The 25,732-nt window shown below is 40.9% G+C and overlaps 1 protein-coding gene across 2 annotated transcripts in view; it reads left to right on the forward strand.

Moving 5' to 3' along the window:
- Window positions 1-25,732, forward strand: part of ACTN2 (actinin alpha 2) — a 125,032-nt gene that overhangs the window by 95,347 nt on the left and 3,953 nt on the right. For both annotated transcript variants that reach the window (XM_045011666.1, XM_045011667.1), the window contains 8 exons: window positions 4,430-4,538; window positions 5,445-5,585; window positions 7,012-7,194; window positions 12,768-12,902; window positions 13,438-13,617; window positions 15,243-15,389; window positions 22,192-22,269; window positions 25,035-25,193. In XM_045011666.1, coding sequence (XP_044867601.1) covers window positions 4,430-4,538; window positions 5,445-5,585; window positions 7,012-7,194; window positions 12,768-12,902; window positions 13,438-13,617; window positions 15,243-15,389; window positions 22,192-22,269; window positions 25,035-25,193 — 1,132 coding nt within the window. The remainder of the gene's footprint in view (window positions 1-4,429; window positions 4,539-5,444; window positions 5,586-7,011; window positions 7,195-12,767; window positions 12,903-13,437; window positions 13,618-15,242; window positions 15,390-22,191; window positions 22,270-25,034; window positions 25,194-25,732) is intronic.

Below are 25,732 nucleotides of genomic sequence, written 5' to 3' on the forward strand. Positions count from 1 at the left end.
ACAACTGGCCCATGCCAACCAACTCAGTCTTGCCGGGCTGTTTCATTGCTGTGTAGACTTCTGGGCTCAGGTTTCAGCCTAGGCTCTATGACTCTCCCACCTCGCAGTGTCCTAGAGCCCGGGCTCCAGCCTGAGCCCCGAGAACCTGAGTCAGCTGGCATGGGCCAGCTCTGAGTGTTCAGTTGCTGTGTAGACATACTCTTTATTAACTTTCTATGTTTTAGTTTCTTCATTTCTTTGATGGGTTAAATACCTACTGCAAAAGAATATTGTGCAATTTTTTTTAAAAGGCTACAACTCAGAAACACCTGGGTCTTAATTCTCCACTAGCTCCAATCGTATCTCTGTGATCCTGTAGTGCCTGGCCTCAGTCTAGAGCATCTGGGAGTCTACCCTAACTTATGTCTCTGGAGAAGGGACCTTACAGCTTTGCCATGAGCCTTCCATTCTTGTGCTGGGGCAGTGTGTGGCTAGCACAGGCACCAGTTCTACCACCTCATCCAGTGGAAGTCTCCTCTGTTTAGAAACAAATCCAAACATCCATCATAAAGTTAGAAATTGCACTTTCTGTTTTGCCTACTATTGTTAGCAGTAATACCTCAGTAAAACTTGGAAGAGATTATAGAAAAAGTCTGTTTTTTCCAGTTTATTTGAAAGAGAATGTGTATATTTAGAGGAAAAAAGATGAAGTAATTAGTTAGTGCCAAAAAAGCATGAAACTTAAAAGGATGCACATACCAGTGAATTCATCACTTGATAAAACACTTGCCTTTCTTTTCATCCTGACCTGTATGGTAATAATGACTTTCTATTGTGTAATTGTTTGTACAGAAGCTCTCAATGGCTCTCTCTAGAGACACTTACTGAAAATGTCTAATGCTGGTTCAGCTCCACCAGTATTAGCAGCATTGAGAGCAGAGTCCGGACAGCCTGGCAATTGCCACCATTGTTTTAGAGCTGTCATTGGCCTCTGTTCAGATCAGGCTAATGAACTCAATGCTTAAAAAGCTGGTTGGCCATCTACGCTAGGGCTCCAAACACTGTTAACATCAATGAAGTTTGACTGGTGTTAGCAACAAAGTGAGATTTTTGAAATAACATTCTTAATGCAGGCAGGGTCAGTGTTACATCCTCTAAGTCTGTGTTTTGCCAACTTGAAGGGAACATAGCCAGGTGGTTAGAGTGGGGCTGAATGGGAGAGAGAACTCTGCCACTGACTTGCTGTGTCATGTTGGACAAGCTACTTGTGGCCTGATTTTCAGAGGTGATGAATCATAGAATCGCAGGATTGGAAGGGACCTCGAGAGGTTGAGAACAATTTTTCTCCCTAAGAACACCCTGTTGACTTCAGAGGTGCTCTGCACTAACCTCCATGTGCTTACCTGTAAAATGGAGAAATCTCTGCTCGGTTGCATAGGTGGGTTGTGAAGCTCAATTAGTCTTAAAACCCTTGGAGGACATTGAATGAAGGGCGCTATATATAAATGCCAAGTATTAGTAGCTGCAAGCAAATAGACAACTTCCTTTGGATATTGATTTTAATAATTTTACCAACAGTTCCTCACAAAATTATAGATATTAGAGGTGAAAAGTACGAGTTCCTCTTGACAGTGATATTTTTTAGGATTGTGTAAAAATTTTCATGCTAAGAAAGGTGTAGTTGGAGCTGATCTAAAGCTCATTGAAATAAATAAGGATCTTTCTCTTGACTTCTTTGGCCATTGATCAGGTCCTTAAGACCAGCATTGACTGTGCTTCAGGTCAGCACGCCCTATATTTTTGGTAGTCATCTCTTGGCTGCCTGCAGTTGCTATTTTGAAGGAGAACAATTGCTGTGTGACCTTGAGCTGCACTGGTTACAGTTCAGTGTCAGCGCTGGTATTTTCTGCTACAACAGCTGAAGCCACTAAGAGCATAAAGGTTAAAGTTGTTAAAAGCTTGTTGATTGATGGTGTCTGGATAAAGGATTTGTGTGTGTGTGAGCAGGATCATTCCAGTTTGGAAGCTGTTATGCTGTCATTGTATGCCAGATTGTGAGACATCATAAGTCTTGGATGGGGCACTATATAAACCTGGGGGAAAAAATCAGGGATTTCCCATTTAATACATTGTAAATGCTAAAAAGAATTAGACTAAATTGTGCTCTAAGGTGCTATGCTCATTTATGGTCCTATGCACTAATTCCAAGATTTTCACTAATCAGGATCAAAATCGCTGAATGTATTTTTTAAAAAAATATTTATCTCACCTTGTGTAAAAACTTATTTTCAGCCAGGCAAACAGCTATATTAGTCTCTAACACAGATGGACTAGAAAGTCTTTTGCTTCTGGATACCTGGGTTCAAATTGTGTTTATGGGCATAGTTACAAAGAGGCCAGCCCTGATCCAGGAATTACTTAAGTACATGCTTAACATGGCTTCTATGGAACTACTCATGTGCTTAAAGTTAAGCACATGCTTAAGTGCTTTGCTGGATCAAAGCTACTGTCAGATCAAATTTGGCCCATTTTTACTAATAATGGTGAGAGAATCACAAAAAGCAAACAGCACAAGTAGTGCAAAAGTAAACTAGGTATTTATATTTCTTTCCTTTTTAATAATTCCCTGTAAAATGTGACTTTTTAAAAGGAAATTTGTGTCTTAGAAGTTTATAGTGCCAGCTCCTCATGTGAGGTAAATTGGCATAGCTCCACTGAAGTCATTGGCGTCACACTCAGTTATACTAGCTGAGGATCCGGCCTATTATTTTTAAACTGTAGATGCCCCTTTAAAATTAGCGTTGATAATCTCGTTCTCTTACCTATTTATCCATATTCCAAACATGCAACACAAACTGGCTGTGCTTAATAAAAGCCCAGGAACAGGATAGCAGGGATCTTGCAAGTCATGACAGGTACGTTGGAAGAGCTGTTTGGCGAAGTTAGTACAGTATCTTCCAGCACTGACCCATAGCCAGTACAATTAGTCCCTAACTTTCACAAAAGTGACATTTGCCCTTATCCTAAAAAAATGAGAGTGACAACCGGAGATCAGTTGGGCTAAAAATAAAATTCACAACAGTCTCAGAGGTGCCACTTGGAAAAACTTGAAAAACACTTTGTATTTATTTAGACTTATTGTGAATAAAGATACTGATACAGAAGCTCTTGGTGCCCTGACAACTTACTAAACTCCCAATCCATATATGGAACATCATCTATCAGTAGGAGTATAACATAAAAAAAATTAACTTGCAGCCAATACATCAAAACAGCAAAATTATGTCCTTTCCCACTCCACGCACAGCCCCATACCCTCAGACCTCCCCCAAAGTCTTATTAATTAGATAGCTTTTACTGCATACCCTGAAGGTCAACAAATCTGGAATGATTTAGACCAAAGTGTGGAGCAGTTCCAGAATCAAAGGGCCCTCATGGAGAATGCCTTGCTGGCAGCTCCCTCTCCTTTATATAAATAATGTGCTTAGATGTCATATGGTTTCTCTCTATCTTTTTGATGATTAGGGCACTTTTATCAAAAAAGCTCTTAGTTTCCAGCAGTTGCTGCATAGCCACTGCAAAGTGATTGTCTCACACACATACGCTCTCTGTGTCCCACTGACTATAAGTATTTATGCACGGTGGAACGGTCATTAGGCCACAGAGAGATGAAAATGACCCAGTAGTTAGGGCACCTAGAGATTGAGGGTGCTCCACATCTGAATATCCCATAGCGCAGTGGTTAGAGTACTCTCCTGAGATGTGGGAGACCCCTGTTCAAATCCTTTTGACCCCCTCTAGTTAAGGGAGGAATTGAACCTGGATTTCCCACATCCCAGACGAGTGCTCAAACCATTGGGCTAAAAATTACAAGGTGAGCACCACCATCTCATGCCAGATTTTCAATGGGACCCAATTCAGTAGGCAGCCTCTGAGCATGCCTATCAATCAAGTCCCACAGGTGGCTTAGGTAGCTGAACACCTGTCTTTCCTTGAGGATCATGAATCACTCTGGGGCTTAGTTGGAAGATAGCCATCCAGATGCATAGAGGGAGGCTGCAGTGTGCATGCCAAGAAGCAGAAACATAGGTGCTGAGGGAACCTTTACACTGGAAACTTAAGTGCCAAGTGAATTTAGGTGCCTATGAGGTTTGGTGGGACTTTTGTAGATCACAGTGAAACCAAATTGGGAACATAGGCACCTAAATCTGGGGTTTAAGCACCCAGGTACCTTTGTGGATCCCACCCTTAGTGCCTAGATCCCACACATTATAATACCACTACACTGCCTAACTGATTGCAAGCTGACTTTTTTAGCAAGAGGAGGAAAAAGAAGAGGAGGAATAGTTATTGAGGGCCAGTGCAACATGTACACAGGTGCAGAATGTACAGTGTTTTCCTGTCTATTTGTTCAGAAGTTATAGCAGTTTTTGTCTTCACTCTTTCCTAGCGAACTGGATTTTTATGATGCTGCAAGTGTCAATGATCGATGCCAGAAGATATGTGACCAGTGGGACAAACTGGGAACACTTACTCAGAAAAGAAGAGAGGCACTGGAGGTAAAATTGATATCAATAAGTAGCTCCATTTTAAAAAATGAATCCTTTGGGGTTTATAACAGACATTGTTGAGTGTTAATTCCTGGAATCCAGACTGCAATAAACCCTTTCCCCAGCTCTCCATTTCAGGTTGCTGTGAGTTCATTTGCAATATAGGTTGAATTGCTCAGTAATAGACTGGATGGTGCTTTGTTTCTTAGAAGTTTATGGTGCAGTTAGAAGTTATAAAGCAGCAGTATGAATTTGGTTATCAAGAGATGACTTGTAATCCCACCCTTTGGGGATTTGATGCATAGCAGTGACATAATTAGGAAGCTGTCTTGTCATACACACTACAGCAAAACTCAGTTTGAGCAGTATGCCAGTGGCCAGGCTCTCTGGTGATGGAGGTTCCAGAGCAGTGAGATCCAATTTACTAAAAGCCCTAGGATGTATCTTCATGGCTTCCCTTGAGATCAGTGGAAGCCACCTACATACATCTCTGGGCTCAAATGTGACATGTATGTGTCACTGGTCCGTTTCATACGTGAAAGAAATGATTAAAGCAGGCCATTCATTTACAATTGGTGCGATTTAATTTGTTCATTTTATAGATCAGATTATCAGAAAATATTTAAAATGCAGTAAATGGCAAAAAAATCACTTAGGCCCTGATCCTACACAGTCTTATGCACATTCTTAAGTTTACCTAAGTTTAACATGAAAATAATTTTAATGTGAGTAGTCTCACTGACTTCAGTGGCATCTTTTAAGATATCTCAGGTTGGGAAGCCAGCAAATAAGGCATCCAAAATCATCAGTCACTTTTATGTCCAAGGTAACTGGGACACTACCTGTATGTGCATAGAATTAGCTTTCATCTTGGTAACGATGAATTTGCTTGTGTGCATTTACTGGACTTAACAGAGGACAGAGAAATTGCTGGAAACTATTGATCAGCTTCACCTGGAGTTTGCCAAGAGAGCTGCGCCATTCAACAACTGGATGGAAGGTGCTATGGAAGACCTACAGGACATGTTTATTGTTCATAGCATAGAGGAAATTCAGGTACATGGTAGTCTGTTTTTGGTTTGCAAACCTCAGGAAGTCAAGAAAGGGAAGCCTTCCCTCTCACTGAATGGACATTGTCAACATGTGTAGGTGAAAACATATCCTGCATATAAGCTATCTTTCTGACAGAGAGTGTCCTTTCCCACTCATCTGTGAGCATAAAGTGATAACCTATAAGCAGACATGGCCTTTTAAGGCAGCTGGCTGCAGTACTTCTCCCCTTGGAAGGAGTCCTTAGCCAGAGATAAGAAGACAGGCAAACCATGTGGAAAGCAGAACTTGGGAACACACTGTCTCTTCGCATTTCTCATTATATGGCGCTTGGAGGTTGTTTGGGGCCCTGAGACACTAGCTAGGTGGGATTGGTGGCCTTGAGTAGTCACAGTGTATGGGACTTGGCCCAGAACAGTCATATCTGACTGCACTAATGTTAACCTAATAATAAAGGCAACTTTCTGGAACCTGACACTTTACTTCTGTGTCTCATTAAAGGCAAGGCATAATTTACATGTCCACCCACTTTAAGACCACTTTATATTGCCAGATTAGTGTATAAGTGTATGCTATAAATGAGAATCAGGCTGTTCATTGTGCATAGTTGGCTTGTTGTGAAAGTAACTAAAGGCATTAATTTTGTCCTTTGTTCAGTTGCACTCAACATTAGTGGTACATTTGTGCAGCTGTATTTAAAGGGTGCTCTCAAGTATTTAGGCCCAGATGCTGCATCATGATCCGCTAGGGCAGACCCCTTTGCCTATGTGAAGTCACACTGACTTCATTGAGACACAGGGCTCCAAGTGAGAGAATTCCAAAGAAGTGTCAGGGCTCTAATTACCTTTTTCTTTTAAACAGGGCAAGGTTAGGGTGAGTAGAAAACTTGTCATATTTTTTAAACTTGGTGGGGAAAAGGAAAGAGGATAATATTCACTTGCAATATTGGAAACCCAAATAGCACAGTACTGGTAAACATCAGAAGTAGCATGAAAAATGAAGTGAAACTTATCTGTCTGGTTTTACTATTCAGAGTGAGTGAAGTGCAACAAAGTATGAAAATTAAATTAGTGTTTTTTTCATTTTCATTCTTAATATCATATGTTGTTAGAACCTCAGGTAAAGAAACATTTTTCAGAAATGAATCATTTTCATTTTCACAGTGTCTCTTAAATACTTCTAAAACAACAAAATATGGTCTGCTACCCCAAAACCACCTTATTGCAAGTTCTGTCTTTTTTGAGGTGATCCTATAGGTGAAATTCTGTCTCCACTGGAATTTTGCCATTGACTTCCATAGGGTCAGGGTTTCACCCCATGTGTACAATGTATTTGGGGAGAAAATACAACTATTTATATCAGGCCCTCAAGATTATAGAACTGACACTACAACAAAAATCCTTATACTTTCCTGCTTTGTTTCTGATTCCAGAGTTTAATCACTGCCCATGAACAGTTTAAAGCCACTCTGCCAGAGGCAGACGGTGAGAGGCAGGCTATCCTGTCAATCCAGAATGAAGTTGAGAAGGTTATTCAGAGTTACAACATCAGAATAAGTGCAAGCAATCCTTACAGCACCGTCACTATGGATGAAATCCGTGCCAAGTGGGATAAGGTATTGTATGCTAAAGGTGGAAATAACATTGCAGGAATAATGTTTTGGTTGTATGAATAATAAGAACAGAGACCCATACTAACTTTCCAGAAGTTGTCATGAATTACCAAAAAGAAAAACAAAGTCTAATATCTGGGCTGATCCAACAGCATTCACTCAGGCAAAGCTCTCCCTGCAATCAATGAGTAAAAACAAGAACAGCTCCATAATGAAAGCTCTTTCTTAAAAACCTTGGCTAGTCTGGACAGCAGAAAGGTATGTCAACATAAAATTAGGCTATTGGCTAGAAGAACCTTGGTTGTCATTATGGCTAGTGTAGAAAAAAAGCCTACCTATATATTATGGAGAAACATAGTACAGACGGATACAAAAAAAAATACAAAATGACAGTTACAGCCACATTTAATATTTTAAACAAGTTTCAACTCAATATTTAGTAAGTCACTGGTATAACTGATGTAGAACTGCAAGGAAAATTTGGGCCCAGTGTTAGTTTTTATGATATAAAATATATTTAAAACATTTTAAATGTTTTTCAGGGGGTTATATTAATTTTAATTATACAATAGCATTACAGTTCCCTGAATTGCAACTGGTCTCCCCAGTCACATGACTATATAATTAATGACTGAACGTATACAGGCCAGGGACCCAGTTCTGCTCCCATTGAAGCTTTTAGAACCGCATTGTGGAGCTGGCCCAACACATCTCATTTGAATCTACCTTCATGGCTTTGCTTGAATGTAATGTTCTGTGTCAATTACTGTTTAAAGCTAAGTGAGACGAACAAGGAATTGAATATGCTTAAAATAGCCTGTTTTTTTTCAGCAGGAAAAAGTGTGTAACTAGATCAAGGTTAAAAAGTCTTAAATTTAAATCTAGTCAGAAATTAGATTTTCTTTTCCTTAAGTCAGTCTTTCTGGTCACACTTCCAGCCTGACTGGTTTCAAAATGCTCAAGAGTATGCCCAGAAAGATATTGGAGCAAATAATTAAGAAATCAATTAGCAAACACCTAAAAAATAATAAGGTAATAAGTAACAGTCATCATGGATTTGTCAAGAACAAATCATATCAAACCAACCTAATAGCTTGCTTTTAACAGAGCAAAAAGCCTTGTGGAAGAGGGGAAGTGGTAGATGTGGTATATCTTGACTTTAGGCTTTTGATACTGTCTCGCATGACCATCTCATAAACAAACTAGGGAAATACAGCCTAGATGGAGCTACTATAAGGTGGGTGCATACCTGGTTGGAAAACCATTCCCAGAGAGTAGTTATCAGTGGTTCACAGTCAAGCTGGAAGGGCATGACAAGTGGGGTCCCACAGGGATCAGTTTTGGGTCCAATTCTGTTAAATATCTTCAACAATGATTTAGATAATGGCAGAGAGAGTACACTTATCAAGTTTGTGGATGATGCCATGCTGGGAGGGGTTGCAAGTACTTTGGAGGATAGGACTAAAATTCAAAATGATCTGGACAAACTGGAGAAATGGTCTGAAGTAATTAGGATGAAATTCAATAAGGACAAATGTTAAGTACTCCACTTAGGAAGGAACAGTCAGTTGCACACATCCAAAATGGGAAACAACTGCCTAGAAATGAGTACTGTGGAAAGGGATCTGGGGGTTATAGCGGACCACAAGCTAAATGTGAGTCAACAGTGTAACACTTGGAAAAAAAGCAAACATCATTCTGGAATGTATTAGCAGGAGTGTTGTAAAACACAAGAAGTAATTCTTCTTCTCTACTCCACGCTGATAAGGCCTCAACTGAAGTATTGTGTCCAATTCTGGGTGCCACATTTCAGAAAAGATGGGGATAAATTGGAGAACTTCCAGAGAGGAAAAATAAAAATGATTAAAGGTCTAGAAAACATGAACTGTGAGGAAAGATTTTAAAAATTGGGTTTAGTCTGGAGAAGAGAAGTCTGAGGGTATGTCTACACTACGGGATTATTCCGATTTTACAGAAACCGTTTTTTAAAAACAGATTGTATAAAGTCGAGTGCACGCGGCCACACTAAGCACATTATTTCGTCGGTGTGCGTCCATGTACCAAGGCTAACATCGATTTCCGGAGTGTTGCACTGTGTGTAGCTATCCCGTAGCTATCCCATAGTTCCCGCAGTATCCCCCGCCCATTGGAATTCTGGGTTGAGATCCCAATGCAAAAACAGTGTTGCGGGTGATTCTGGGTAAATGTCGTCACTCAATCCTTCCTCCGTGAAAGCAACGGCAGACAATCATTTCGCGCCCTTTTTTCCTGGATTGCCCTGGCAGACGCCATAGCATGGCAACCATGCAGCCCATTTAGCCTTTTGTCACTGTCAACGTATGTGTACTGAATGCTGCTGAGAGACGCAGTACTGCAGTGCTACACAGCAGCATTAATTTGCCTTTGCAAGGTTAAAGAGATGGTTACCAGCTATAGCACCATCTGCAATTGGAAATTGGTGATGATGTTTATCAGTCATTTTGCACCATTTGCAATTGGAAATTGGCGATGACGGTTATCAGTCCTCTTGTACCGTCTGCTGCTGTCATGAGTGCTCCTGGCTGGCCTCGCTGAGGTCGGCCGGGGACGCGTGGACAAAAATGGCAATGACTCCCCAGGTCATTCCCTTCATGTTTTGTCTAAAAATAGAGTCAGTCCTGCCTAGAATATGGGGCAAGTGTACTAGAGAACCAGAGAGCACAGCCGCTCCGGGTCAGAGCCTCAGAGATCCCGCAGAAATGATGATGCCATTCTAGGGGGTGCCCCTGCAACAACCCCACCTGTTGCTTCCCTCCTTCCCCAACCCTTCTGGGCTATCGTGGCAGTGTCCCCCCATTTGTGTGATGAAGTAATAAAGAATGCAGGAATAAGAAACACTGACTTTTTAGTGAGATAAAATGAGGGGGAGGCAGCCTCCCACTGCTATGATAGTCCAGGCAGTACAGAATCTTCATTAGACATGAAATGGGGCGGGGGGGCTGATGGAGCTCAGCCCCCAGTTGCTATGATGAGGACAGTTTTCAATCCTTTTGCACCATCTGCCGGGAATGACTAGAAGTCATTCCCATTGTTGCCCAGGCGCTCCCGGCCGACCTCACCGAGGCCAGCCAGGAGCACTCACGGGATGATGAGGATGGTTTTCCACCATTTTGCACTGTCTGCCATCAGGAAAGGAAGGGGAGGGGATGCTGCTGTTCAGTGCCGCAGTACCGCGTCTACCAGCAGTATGCAGTAGACATAAGGTGACATTGAAAAAAGGCGAGGAACGATTTTTCCCCCTTTTCTTTCATGGGGGGGAGGGGGGGTAAATTGATGAGATATACCCTGAACCACCCCGGACAATGTTTTTGACCCTTCAGGCATTGGGAGCTCAAGCAAAGAATGCAAATGCTTTTCGGAGACTGCGGGGACTGTGGGATAGCTGGAGTCCTCAGTCCCCCCTCTCTCCCTCCCTCCATGAGCGTCCATTTGATTCTTTGGCTTTCCGTTACACTTGTCACGCAGCACTATGCTGAGTCCCTGCTGTGGACTCTGTATCATAGCCTGGAGATTTTTTCAAATGCTTTGGCATTTCGTCTTCTGTAACAGAGCTCTGATAGAACAGATTTGTCTCCCCATACAGCCATCAGATCCAGTATCTCCCGTACGGTCCATGCTGGAGCTCTTTTTGGATTTGGGACTGCATCGCCACCCGCGCTGATCAGAGCTCCATGCTGGGCAAACAGGAAATGAAATTCAAAAGTTCGCGGGGCTTTTCCTGTCTACCTGGCCAGTGCATCCGAGTTCAGATCGCTTTCCAGAGTGGTCACAATGGTGCACTGTGGGATACCGCCCGGAGGCCAATACTGTCGAATTGCGGCCACACTAACCCTAATCCGACATGGCAATACCGATTTTAGCGCTATTCCCCTCATCGGGGAGGAGTACAGAAATCGGTTTTAAGAGCCCTTTATATCGATATAAAGGGCTTCGTTGTGTGGACGGGTGCAGGGTTAATTCGGTTTAACGCTGCTAAATTTGGTTTAAACGCGTAGTGTAGACCAGGCCTGAGAGGGGACATGATAATAGTTTTCAAGTACATAAAAGGTTTTTACAAGGAGGGGGGGAATTATTCTCCTTAATCGCTGAGGATAAGACAAAAAGCAATGATCTTATATTTAAGCAAGGGCGGTTTAGGTTGGACATTAGGAAAAAAATCCTAACTGTCACAGTGTTTAAGCATTGGAATAAATTGCCCAGGGAGATTGTGGAATCTCCATCACTGGAGATTTTTAAGAACTGGTTAGACAAACACCGGTCAGGGATGGTCTAGATAATACTTAGTCCTGCCGTGAGTGCAAGGGACTGGACTAAATGATCTCTCGAGATCACTGCCAGTCCTACGATTCTATGATTCTATGTTAGCCATTACATGTCCTACTAAAAAATGGTGAGTTTAAATTAATCACAAGAGCCAGCCAAATGATTAACTTGAAAAATCAATAATTATATGATTAAATGTTTTAAATTCAGCATTATAATTAGTCATTTAACTAAAGAATATAATAAAATGCCTTGATTTAAAAAAAATTACTGATAGCTGTACAAAGGTCCACTTGAAAGAATTAGTAATTTTTATGTTTTATAAAAGTTTATCTGAAAAATAAATTAATGATTTGTCATTAAAACTTTAGAATAACTTGGGTCTATTCTTCTCATAAACTTAACCATAATTAAAAAAAAAATTCTCAAACTGAATGTTTTTGTTCTTTCTTGTTTTCCATCTTCTGCAAAGACCCCAATTAAATAAAGCATATCTGTTCAGCACAGCACTTAAACATGTGCCTAAGTGCTATTGTAAACAGGGACGCAACCTAGGCACATGTTTAAATGCGTTCCTGAATTAGGGCCAGAGCGTTCACTACCTTCAGTAGCCTCATTTCCATCTCGAGGGAGTAAGTACTAGGCTCACTAGTAAGTATCTGCAGCACTGTGCTGTAATATTTTATAACTGAGTTCTTTCAGGGTGTTTGTTGTGGTCTAATGATATGCCTAGTAGATTAACAGCTAACAACCACCAACATATATCTTTATTAAACCATAATTGATTACTCCCTGTCATTCTTTATTGATTAATCCTGTTCAGGGATGTTTCCATCCAGAAATAAAATAAAAAATTATTTTCACTGCAGTGAAGTTCTTGTTTCCTCACATGGCTTCACCTCAGTCAGTATTTATTTTGTAGGTCATTAATGCTTAATATTCACTAAAAAAGAGAAGTCAGTACCTGTTGTTTCATTGTACAGCACATCTCTTCATTTCAATAGTTCTAGTGCCTAAAGAACCATACAAAAAATCAAGTAAGAAATACAGAACAGGCCACATGTAAATATTAGTTGAAACAGTCAGACTCCACAAAGTTTGCTTATGATTGAAAGCAAATAAGAATTTCAGGTAATGAAATTAAGCTGCTCACTAAATAGCGCTAGGGGGTGACAGAGGAAGCGGGGAAACTGAGGTTAGAAAACCATCAATCTGTGCTACATGCTCTAATCTGATCTACTCACATCAACCCTCATTTCTTTTATGCACGCCAGGTGAAACAACTTGTGCCTGTGAGGGATCAATGTTTGCAGGAGGAGCTAGCCCGTCAGCATGCTAATGAACGTCTGCGTCGCCAGTTTGCTGCTCAGGCCAATGTCGTGGGGCCATGGATCCAGACCAAGATGGAGGCGAGTATCACTGAGGCATCAAGAGGAGGCTGCTGAATAGAACACACATCATTTTTCTCAGAATACTCCCTGCTGTACACACAGAACATCAGTGGCCTTCAGTGCCCTGCCAGCACTCCAACATTAATGTAATCAGGTCTTTTAAAGAAGGGTTCTAAAATAGTCAGAGCTTATAAAAGCAAATGAAATCACTTTGGAATAGGTTTCTGAGAAGTGAATGGGGACATTAGAGAGGTGATTTTCAAAGGCACACAGAACAGATAGGCACCTGACTCACATTAACAGTCCTTGGGAACTGGACCTTTGAAATCCTCTCCTAGATTATGATTATTAGTTTGGTTGTGTTCTTTCTATATAAATACCATTGTCCCAATGTTGTCCTGAGATATGTGTGTGCAACAGACAACATTCTCTAGTTTGGAGGGAGTTTTGATTGACACTGATTCTTAGTGTAAAAAGGTTACGTTTTCCACGTAAATGTGTGGCTAACTAACAAACCTGGAGTTTAGATTTTTTGTTTCTTTTTGTGTGACAGGAAATTGCTCGCAGCTCTGTTGAGTTGACAGGGACCTTGGAGGACCAGATGAATCAACTGAAGCAGCATGAACACAATATCATCAACTACAAAACCAATATTGACAAATTGGAAGGAGACCATCAGCTTATACAAGAAGCCCTGGTGTTTGATAACAAGCACACAAGTTATACTATGGAGGTACTTATGAATTCAGTTCTGTGCTCTTAGGTTCATGTATCCACTTCCCCCAGTCTGAGGGAGTTGTAACAGAGGAAAGAATTTGGCAGACCTCCTAGTTTATTTGCAGCAGAAGATATACATTACTAAGGCTTCGTTTGTCTCGGCCGTAACTCCTGTGGCAAAACCATGACCTTTGGTCTTTATTATGAAGCCCTATGGTCTTTGTCACTGGTCAGCTGCTCCTGAGAAAGACCCCGGTCCTGGATGGAGCTGATTGCAAGATCAGAGCATAAGACTCCTTTGTACATTTTATATTGTGGACTCTGTATATGTTCATGGAGGGTGGAACATGGATTGTTATATGGATATGAACTGTTAAATATTATTGTTTTAATTGGAACATAAAAGATATTTATTTGACTTTCCTCTTAATTTCCTCTTAAATATAGTTTGCCATGACTTTTCCTTTTTTTTAATGACTGTTATCGCATTTTTGTCATGATAAAGCCATGTCTTTGCCCGCATGTTTGTCATGACAGATTATCAACCAAGGCTCCAATCCTGTTGACACATATATATGAGTCACTTTACACACAGGAGTAGTCCCATTGAACTAAATGAGACTGCTCACATGTATAAAGTAACTCATGATTTTAAGTGTTCAAAGAGTTGGGGCCCAGGGTGGGAAAGTGACTATAACTGGAAAGCTTGGGAACCATGTTGGGTCAGCTAAATACTGTCCAGAATTAAACTGATGCTCAGAAATACAACAGCTCTTGAATCCAAGTGTTGATATCTAAGTCAACGTCAGACTTTATGGCTAACATGAACACTATGATCAAGAACCAATAGAGGGTATGAACAAGTATCAGTTTAGGAATTAATTTAATATTTTTTGCATGTCTGTTATACATGGGACGGCGGGTGAGCACGCCCTTGGGGGAGGCTAGCCCCCAGCCCCTCCTGCTCTGCCCGAGGCCCAGCCCCTTTTGCCTCCCTCCCCTGCTGGTGCCCGGAGCACATCTCCCCACCCCCCCATGGCCACTGGCCCCCTGCATGCCCCCAGTCCCAGTGCTGGGCAGGCGGCATGGCCAGATAGCATTCTGTCCCAACACTGGGCTGGTGGTGCAGCCAGATCGCATCCAAACCCAGCGCTGGGCGGGTGGGCAGGTGGCGTGGTCAGAGCCCCCCTGGTACTGGGCGGGCAGGCAGCATGGTCAGAGCGCCCACAGCCCGGCACTGGGCATGCGGATGGCGCAACTGGAGCGCCCCCAGCCCCAGCATGGCCCCAGCCCAGGAGTCTTGTGCACATCGTGGCCCTCAGCCCCAGCCCCTGGCCTGCCCCAGCCTCTTGGCCACAGAAGGGAACAGCAGGCAGAAGGGAGCCTGGGGGCATAGTGTGGGTGGGGCCACACCAGCTGTTTGGGGAGGCACAGCCTCCCCCTGCCTACAATACCCACTGCCCATGCTGTTATATTTCCAGCGTACCCTTAATCGTAGCATGCAGGTAGTGGCACCAAACAACAATCTATATAAATAATTTCAGATTGCGTTGTTGGTTTCTCTCTTACTGTCTTTGTTATCATGCTAGGAGTTCAGGTTTTCATTACCAGCCTAAAGAATCCATGTTTTCTCTCCTATAGCATATCCGTGTTGGATGGGAACTCTTACTGACCACCATTGCCCGAACTATCAATGAGATTGAGACGCAGATCCTTACAAGAGATGCCAAGGGTATCACCCAAGAACAAATGAATGAATTCAGAGCATCGTTCAATCACTTTGATAGGGTACAGTACTCCAACTTCTTTCTCATCTAACAGTTATCCAAAAGCAAGTCAGTATAACATTGTTTCTTTGCATTCCAAATACCAATTAAACATGGATAATTTTTTTGAAGTAAAAGAGCTAAAATAAAAAGAGGAGGCATATTCTCTTAAACTATAGCGTTTATTATGCCGATGATTTAAAGATTAATTTCTGCTCTTCAATTTTGCTGTGGAATTAATATTCAGAGAAAATGACAACTAATTGAGTGCTTGTAACAACCTGTTAAAATAATGCAGGAGACTGACTGGATATTTTTGTATATGCTACAAAGGGATGTGGTCCCTTACTGTAAAGCAGTGGCCTGTTACACACACTCAGCAGTAGTTGCTGTCACATAGTAAGGCTTGATTTCTCCTGCATTATAACAAAAAGAAAAAAAGGAAAAAAACAATAACTTTTCCCCCTAGAAATATTCTGTTCAGGGAAGCAACTTAGTAGGGGCAGCGATTGTTTTCAAAGAAAATCCTTTCTATGCACAGGGATTGTGTGTTTCAGTTCCTTAGTTAGAAATGAATAAAGTAGCAAAGAAAATATCCTTGTGGATGAATGTAACACGCTCTACTGGTGATTCTCAGTGCAATCAAAAAACTGAAAGAAGTAATCAAAATGCATGTGTAAGAGGTAAATAAAGAGATAGGTATGGATGCAGTAACAAAATAAAACTATTTTATGCAAACACAGTTATTTCCATACATAAGAATAGGGATGTGAGTGACATTCCCTGTTGGAAAACTATATTCACACACAATTTTGCTGGGTAGATGCTCATACAAATCTGTCTTCAAAATCCAGTGCAAATCTTAAACACTGAAAATGGCTGCTGTAATATAGCACCAGCCTGCTCCTTCCTCCTCCTCCTCCTCCTCCCCCGGCTTCTTTCTGTCATGAGGCTGTAAAGAATTCCTCACTTTCTCCCTCTTACCACCTAGATTCCCTGAAAACTATCCTGGGTAACAGAGAGCTTCACGGACTCCCGAAATGACTCAGTCCACTCCAAGCCCAATGCTAGCTCCGCCCTTTCATCTCTATCCTGATATTCCAGTTCTTAGTTCCCCATCTCCAGAGTGGCTACATGCATCTAGATTTGTACTTGGTGTATATTGGATCCTGATAGTCAACATTTGGTATCTGGCACTTCAGACAAAAAGTAGAATTTTGAAATATCTACAATAGAAGCAAGGAGAGGGTAGATCCACAGGAGTCGGTGACAGATGTACTTCATTTTATTGAGACCCTAAATGTAATTGTAGCGTGGTATAATTCCTCTTTGTATTCACTAAGGAAGGAGAAGACAATATCATAGCGACAGAGATACATTTCCCAGGGTGAGAAAGAAGTAATATGCTGAAAGGCTTTCCCAATGCACTGGAGCAGATAATTGAGCAATTAGAGCCATTAAAAGCAGACAGAGCATCAGGCCCACAACAAAATTACAACCTACAGTTCAGAAAAATCCATTATGAGGAACAGGAACTTTGTGTAAAGATTTGACAGCTCCTTAAAGAGCATATGCTCCCCTCACGCAGCGTGGAGAATTTTTGGAAGAGGTATGGCACGTAAGGGATAAAGGTGGCTATGCCATAGTACAACTCACACTGTGTAGCCATTTCCAGCATTTCCGTAACTTTTATTCAGTCCTCCAGAGCAGGAATGTCTGCTCTGTGGCTTTAACTTTCCATGGAGGGGGTATTGTTGCCAAGCAGTGGCAGCCCAGCAGAATGGACTGTCATGCTTCTGGTGCTGCAGAACGCCTAGATATGCACAAGTTAAGGTCTATAGCAGCTGGCCCTGTTCTCATAGATTTTCAGTCTTTCCATGAACTGGCAGAGACACCCCCAGGTCCCAGAGGAAACAATACAGCAGAGCTGCAGTGTAGAAAAGCCTATATAACAGGGTGTAGGAGAGAGGTGGTGCTTCCACACAACTTTAGTCAGGGTGGGGAGCATATGACCCTAAGAAAAAGCGTAAGGCTGAAGGCCTAGAGAGTAGTTAACATTCTCCAGTGTACAAATTTAAGAAAAGGAGGCAAAATTTGAAAACTGTTGCACACAGGAAGCCTGGCTTAGTAGCTGAAATAGTGCTAAAAGGAAAGCTGTTTCAAAGCACACTAAGGAATTGTTAATGCGCAGTAGCAGGGTCCACACAGACAGTTAGTGCGCAATAGGCTAGTTAAGACTAGATTCACACCTCAGCTTGGTGTGAATTAAATGTTAGTGTAGATCAGCCCTAATTAAGGTATAATATAGTGGGCAAATGTGACTCAATCTGCACAGACTAGAAGGAGGCAAATCTTTTTCACTGAACAAACACATTTGAGAGACTGAAGGTTCTTTTTCAGTTGTATACTTTCCCGTCATCCTACCAAACTTACACATTCAATGTCAGAGGGTAAAGGTATCAACTCTGCTTTAGAGTTTCTTCAAGTACACACAATTATCAATCCTCTGAACTGGCTGTTTACAATGATAAGACAGATCTGGACTCTGTATGAAATCTGGAATTGGGGTGAATGAAATTGGATCAGCCAAATGTAGTTCTGTAACATCAAAGGCATCATATTTCCCCTGTGAGGCAGAGAGCAGAAATGTGTGTAGAGAGCTTCAAAATAAACATTATGTTCAGAGGTTTGCTGACATATTTTCTTTAGCTAATTGAATATATTTGCTTCTAAATCTTTAAAACACATACATATTTGAAACAGGTACTACCAGTATTTTCCTTCCCGTTAAGAAAGAGTTACAGTCTAGAATTGTTGTTAGCTTTATAACTAATCGATTATTGTTGCTAACCGTGGTACTGAATGGATGAGGTATTTAGAAAAATAAATAGAATTAAAGAGTGCAGTTCAGTGATGAACAATCAGCAAGAATCCAGAAACTGAAAACTGTTCCTTACAAGTATCAGAGGGGGTTGCCATGTTAGTCTGGATCTGTAAAAGCAGCAAAGAGTCCTGTGGCACCTTATAGACTAACAGACGTATTGGACCATGAGCTTTCTTGGGTGAATACCCACTTTGTCGGATGCATTCCTGACAAGTAGACTTTAACTATTTATACACAACAGGGTCAGTTATGGATGCCTGAGCTCTGAGTTTCCTGGCACTTTTCCAGTTTAAATCAGATCTTAATGTTTGGAACTGTGCACATGTGCATGAATATTATCGAGTATTAATGTGCAGAATCACTAAAAGCTCCACTTTTAATAGTTCACTTTGATCTGCATGAAACTAAACATTAAGATTGCCAAGAACGGTTTCAATGAGATATAAATTTGAGAGGGGAACACCTTTTTTCCTCTCCGGGAGAAAAAAAGGGCAAATATTCAAAATCATTATTATCTTACCGTTCAAACTCCATTACTATTACAGGGCCTGAGTCTCCAGTCTTGATCTGTTTGAGGAAGGGCATGAGGATCAGGCCTGTATTATTTTAAGTGGCCTCTGTATGTCTTGACTATTGGAAAGAGAAAACTGCATACTGTTTAAAATGGAAAGGACTAGATTTTGGCTTGGACTACAGACCCATACAGGGGAGTTAGGAGGAGTGAGTTACCCCTTTAGACCTCCGCCTGAAATAGTGAGCTTTGGGTCTGGGTGTGCTGGAGTAAGGTGTGCTGCATGCACCTGAAGCAAAGGGGCAGAGAGAGTTTCCATCCCTCCCCATTGCATCAACCAGCAGAGCTGAACCATACAGGTGTCATAAATTGCCTTAGCTATAGGCCAATAGTAAAGTATGACCTCTCCTGTCGCAGGGGGGAAGCAGGGAGGGAATTCTGTCTCAGACAGGTGGTGTTGTGGCATGGTACCTGAGAAGGCACACCACTCCTTGCTCAGGGCTGTGACTAAAGGCACAGTCAAGCTCCAAGTATAAATAGGAATCTGCTGCCAAACTGTTATATTCCTTGTACTGCAATAGAAAGGCATACATTAGATATGGGGTACAATTTATTTGAAATATAACAAGATTTTTTTGGATGCTCCAAATGGTGTCTAATTGATTTATCATACACAGGTGAAATGTGTATGTTGGCAATCGGTGCTTCTCAATCCCTTTATGGTTTCCAGATTCCTTTTTCAGATTCAGTATGTTTTAATAAACCCTAATTGCAAAGCATATGATAAAATATCTACTGCAGCTACACCTGCAATATCATAAATATTGAATTGGCTGTGTTCTGTGTTAATGTCAGCAAATGTGGGCCATATTCTACTTTCGATTTTTGTGAAACCATTTATTTCAAATGGGAGCGCTGCATGGAAAACAGTAGAAAGATATGATTGTATAGGTTTATCTAACAGTAAAAACAACAGCTCCCTATAAAAGGATTCACATCAACAAGCTTATGTAGATAAATTAACATTCAGGATACCGAAGCACACATTTGAGAATGCATTACGGTGGCTTGAAAGTTTGTATTTGTGTAACGCTGTGTACAAATTACAGAGGGAAAAGGACAAGTTTCAGGGGGCTAGTAGTGAAACTAGATGGGGAACGTCAGTGTGTTTTTCTGGGTTGGCTAAACAGGATGAACAGGAAAAGTTATTTTATCTTTTTAAAAACATAATTAAATGTTTAATGTTGTCCCATAACAAAAATATAAATAATACAAAGAACTATTTCTCTGTGAATAACCCCTTGCACTTTATTTTAAAACAAAGAAGGCAAAATAAAGAAATCTATTACTTAATTGTAAAGTATCTTCATATCCCTTGCAGTTTATGTGGCTTTGGTGTATGGCAGACTCAGATATGTCTTTCCTGGACCAGGACTGATGCATATTACAAAATTCACTAAGCCTCAGATCCTGCCCCAGTACATAGCACAAGCAACTGGGCCGTACGCTGGGGAATCCCACCCAGCTGATGAAGTGGATACTAGCTACTGTACAACCTTCTCCCTGTCCTCTGCAGAAGGAATGATTGATAGATACAGTGACTCCACTAGCCTTACACTTCCCCCTCCCTCAATCTGCCCCCACACAGCTGCTGCACCATGCAGGAGTGCATGCACAAATTTTGTCCCCATGTGTGGTTGAATGGCCCTAGTTCCTCCACTGGCCAGGTCCTTTATGCTTTTAGAGAGAGGGACACGATGTGGCCGTTAGTTCCTGTTTTCATATTGTTTTGATTTAAAGGAATACTGTGATTTGTGCCCTTATAAATAAATGAGCTCAGCTCCCCCAGTGTAACTTGGCCCCGGAGCTGACCTGGGGTGAGTCTGGAGAGTTATGAGCCAGCACTGATTGACATGCTAAGAGAAATGCTCTGTGAAATTGTTTGAAATATGATTCTGTCCAGCAAATACTAGCCCATAAAATCTGACTGAAATTAAGGGAAGGATTTGCTGGTAATTACTAGTTTCAACAAACCCTCCTCAAAATTTTCATCCTGCTTTATCTCTGGTTATCGGCATTGTACTGCTCCTTCTCACCTTCACACAGTGGAACTGTGGAGGTTGACAGCAGAGAGAGAGCCAACATAATTGCCTACTTATCTCTTTAAAATGTTGGTGGTCAGGAACTGATTATGGCACCAAATTATTTATTTAATTTATAAAATGCCCCCAGTACATCTCTTAATAACATGTACGATTAACAAAACACATAACTATACAAGAGTCAGAAAAAAAAAGCTTGGCTCCCACCTTTTAAATTACTCATCAGCTGACCGAGATCCTTTCTCTCATATAGAAGCTACAGAAAAAAGTTGGATCTTGAACTGTGACCTAAAGTTGTACAAACTCTGGCTTTGTCAGACCAGCAGGGAAAACAATTTCCAGATTTTAGGGACAGACCTTAATTGCATGCACCTTAACTAACTCTATAATATGTCTCAGCTGGGTCAGGGTTATGGGTCAGGTGTGAACAGGAAGGAAAGAAAACAGTCTAGTTTTGAGAATGCTGGGTGAGTTTGCTGGGTTGGTAATTAAAGAAACAAAATGTACTTGGGGAAAAAATGAGCAAATTTGATCTGGCGTCACTGGGAGACAATAAACGTGGGATCCCATGATTCTACTTGTATAATAAATTTTCAGAGAAGATCCTCATCTTAAAGAAGACAAATGTTTAAAACAAGTTATATCATTGATCAGGGTTTTCTTTTTGATCTAGGCCATGAATTAATAAGTATATAATTCTTTTCTCTTTTATCTAAGATATGCTTACTCAAATTTTTAAAAATAGTATCAGATCAAGGGAGAAGCAGCAACCCTAATCCAGTGGGAAAAATAGTTTTGTCCAGGTCAAGTTAGCCATTGACTATCTCTCACAAATTGTATGGTGACAGAAAATGAAGGGTGAAAATGGTAGAGTACAGAATAAAAAATCCCTCTTTGGAGAAAATGCAGAACAAATAAAAATAATGATACTTGTATAAAAGCAACATTTCAACACTGTAGTTGGAGTAAAAAAAACCCAAACAAATCCCCAAACTCATGAAACCGATGAGGCTATCAAATCATTCAAAATAATACACCGATAAACAAGCACACAGTGGGTCTTATCCAAAGCTCATTAAAGTCAAATGGGAGCCTTTCAATTGACTTCAATAAGCTATGGATCAAGCCACATAATATCAACAATTAAGATCTCCTGAAAAAAGTAAACAATGAAAATGAATCCTCCTTATTTTTATTAGTCAGATTCCATCTTAACAACTCATTATTGATATGACTTTGCAGTGTTCTTTACTAACCAACTAACCCACTTTATGACTTTTCCCTCCTCCTGCACATTCTGCATGCATGACCCATGATGTGATACTAGGATGAATCTGGTGATCTACAGCCTGATGCCTTTAAAGCCTGCCTCATCAGTCTAGGACAGGTTGGAAATGACCTGCAGGTAGAGAAAACTATCGTATTACTATTTTCAAATAGACTGGTATAATTCTAGCCTAAAGAGACCCGGGTTTAAACTCAAATGTAGCTGATCTTTAAAATGTTTGCATTTTACTGCTTTTGTGTGATCCAAGGTAGACTACTTGGATTCTAATGAGCCACAGTGGGTCACTGCTGCCTTTTCCATCACACACTCATGTTGCCCATTGTCCTCTACTCATACTTCCAAGCAGGACCTCTCCCTCTCCCTCAAGGAGGACCCATGACACCAGGGTTCTGCACTGGCTACTTGGGTGTTCTTAGTACACATAGAACTTTGCCCATCTCTTCTACCACTGCCCCATTTTAATGTCCACTCTGCAATTAGCCATGAATGCCCCACTCACCCTGCTGCTGAGAATATGGGCACCCTGCTTTAATAAGAGATCTGCCATTGACCAACTTCTGTTGGATACAAAACAGTACACTTTTCCTCCATCAACCCCACTGGCTCGTATCTCTATTGTACTCAGAGTCCCATTAGCTAGAGATCAGAGGAGAGAGAATTCTTGAATTCACTTCCCATGTGGCAGCACACAGCTCAGTGTGCCTTGGCTCTGGAGTACAGTATTTTCAAAATGCAAACGTTTCTAAACTGCTAGACCTTCCAACACAGAAACCTAAAAAGTATGGTGTATCACAACAAACCAACCTGCTTTTCCTGACTGTGGCTAGTTCAGTGACAAACTTTTCTCCTTGCTTCTCTCTCCTTTCTGGTTGTGCGCTGTCTGTTCATATGTTGAACTCAACCCACCCCTTTTCTGGTATCATTCTCTGTGGTGTGTCTGTTTCATGTGCGTTATGTGTTAGCTACTTCTTCCTCCTTCAAATTGATGGTGCTCCTCATGACCTGCTTTGGCAATACCTCCAATGAACATCCTCTCGTTCCATGGATCCAATCTTCTGATGATGCACATTTGTCATCTGTATGGAAATGGTGATGGTCTCCTGCCTGTCTTTGATATCTCAAACCTTCCCTCATATATTCCTTATGCTACTTGGATCAATAGAAGAAGAATGGGCTGATGGACCATGATGATTTCAGAGCTTGCTTAATTTCAATGGGTTATGATTTGGTATGAACTTTAAGATACAATGAAATTGGTTTTGCATATCGGTAATAATGCTAACCCCATCAGCATAAAAGGTTACAATAGTTTGCACATATTACAAACAATAATATTTACACTTTGCCTATCAATTCCAATTTTTTTCTATACTTTAAAAGGTAAAAAAACATTAAAAGTAAAAATATATCCTCTGAAAATACCTATTTTATTATTTGATGCATTTAGCTTTGATTTATGAAGTGTATTCCATGAAATTTACATTGTATCAAATAAATATACAATTAAGTCCTTTCAGTTTATAAATTTAGCTTTTTGTATGCATGAGACAGAATTATTCTGAGGCTTTTTAATACTCCTAATTCCTGAAAGCAAACTACAGGGTTGAGATTTATTTATTTAAAATCTCTACATTTTTCATTCTCTTGTTACTGAAAAAAAATCTTAGGAATAAATTTAATTGTTGCCATGTATTAGGGAGATTATTTTAATAATTGTTTCTGCCAAATGTAGATACCATAATAACAAAGTGTATGTTAATTGCTAAGAAAGGCCCCAATCCTGCAAGCTGCTCTGTGTGGGTCAAAGCCTCTTTAATGTCATTGTCGTACCACACTGATGCAAGGGTCCATCGGTGCAGAGTTAATTTTTATTCATATACTTCAATGGGAGCAAGATCAGATTGAGAAGAGATGATAGCATCAATTTATTGTTTGAACATGTGAATTTAACGTATCTTTTAATAGAATAGAGAAACCAGTATGACATTTGAGCAGAATTGAATTGGATGCTTTGCATTAAAGTAACAGCTCAGGTTAGGCCCCAAATTTAGATTCTGTTTGAAAAAAATGTGTGAGGGGGCACTTTCCAAATTTAATAAGAATCAAAATGTTTTCATTCCTTTTGCATATGTTTAACCATTGCTCTTCAATGTTGTCCGAAATACAACATAACAGTTTTGTTATGGTAGTGCAGAAAGTGCTACTAATTATAAAGAGAAAGTGAAACCTCTGGAGACTAGTTATACTGTACAAAGGAAGAGAAATGGAAAAGATAAACAGACCTTTCACTCCATTTGTAACAAGGTTGACGCTGGCCTATGAATGTGTATCATATACCCATGCAGCTTCACGTACCCTGGCCAAGGCCAAGGACTCAGTGCAACTTAAGTTCAGCACATGCTGATTAAGTACTTTGCTGGACTGAGGCAAGAGCGCTCAGCTCTTTTCAGGACTGAGCCGGTAGTAGCAGAGGAGCTTGATAGAGTGCTAAAAACAGAAAGAAGATTTTTTAAATAAAGGATTAAGTCAAAACTATATCATGTCACTATTTTAAAAAAAGATGGAAATTTAGATTTAGTGTAGAAAATATTTCAGGAAACAGAAAGCATGATATGTGCCCTTCAATGAACTTTTAGGACATTTTCAAAAGTGCCTAAATCCCATTTTCAAGAGTGATGTAGGAACTTTTGCTCCTAAGTCCTATTGACTTTCAGTCACATTTAGGCTCCTAAGTAAATTTTGAAAATGAGACTTAGGCTTCTGAGTCACTTAAGTATTTTTATAATTTTTACCCAGAGCCTGTAGTAGTATGTCATAGAGATACATTATGCTGAAGTTTGGTTTTACAGTTACTATCTTTTTCTTTTTGAATTTCGTCAAAGGGTGAGGCAGAGTTTGCCCGAATTATGTCCCTGGTTGATCCCAATGGGCAGGGAACCGTCTCTTTCCAGTCCTTCATTGACTTCATGACCAGAGAGACTGCAGACACGGACACAGCTGAGCAAGTCATAGCTTCTTTCAAAATCTTAGCTTCAGATAAGGTCAGTCCTTTTGTTCCTAGCTGTAAGGAATTCCCTGTATTTCAATAGCAGTGTTGTTTAACCTTCCTTTGATGTGTAACCCTTCTGCCCCTCTGAGTTGGCAGCAACAAGGGCCGGGTTCAGTATCCAGGGGTTCCGTTTCAATAACACAAATGCAAAACCGGCTCGAGCCCCCACCCAGTGACCTGGGACAATTACATACCACCCCCTGGGCGCCTCTAGGAGGCAATACTTCCCCTCTCGCAAGCACAGAGTCTGAGTGTAGCAAAATCCTTTTAATAAAGGAGGGAAACAATGTGGCATCATATTGGGGAAACACCACAAACAGGATTCATAACGTAAACCATGAGCAAAAGACCCACCAAGTAAGTTTTGCCAATGTCCTTTTCCCCTTAGGGTCTTAAGTCCAATCACCCCAAAGTCCAACAACCCAAAAGTCTCTGTCTCTGGTCAGTGCCACCCCAGAGTTCAAAAGTTTATCTGCAGAGTTTTACCCCTCCAGCCTGGGTGGAAATGGGGGGGGGCACACACAGGGTGTT

Source organism: Mauremys mutica, chromosome 3, assembly GCF_020497125.1.
Source record: "Mauremys mutica isolate MM-2020 ecotype Southern chromosome 3, ASM2049712v1, whole genome shotgun sequence".
Lineage (NCBI taxonomy): Eukaryota > Metazoa > Chordata > Testudines > Geoemydidae > Mauremys > Mauremys mutica.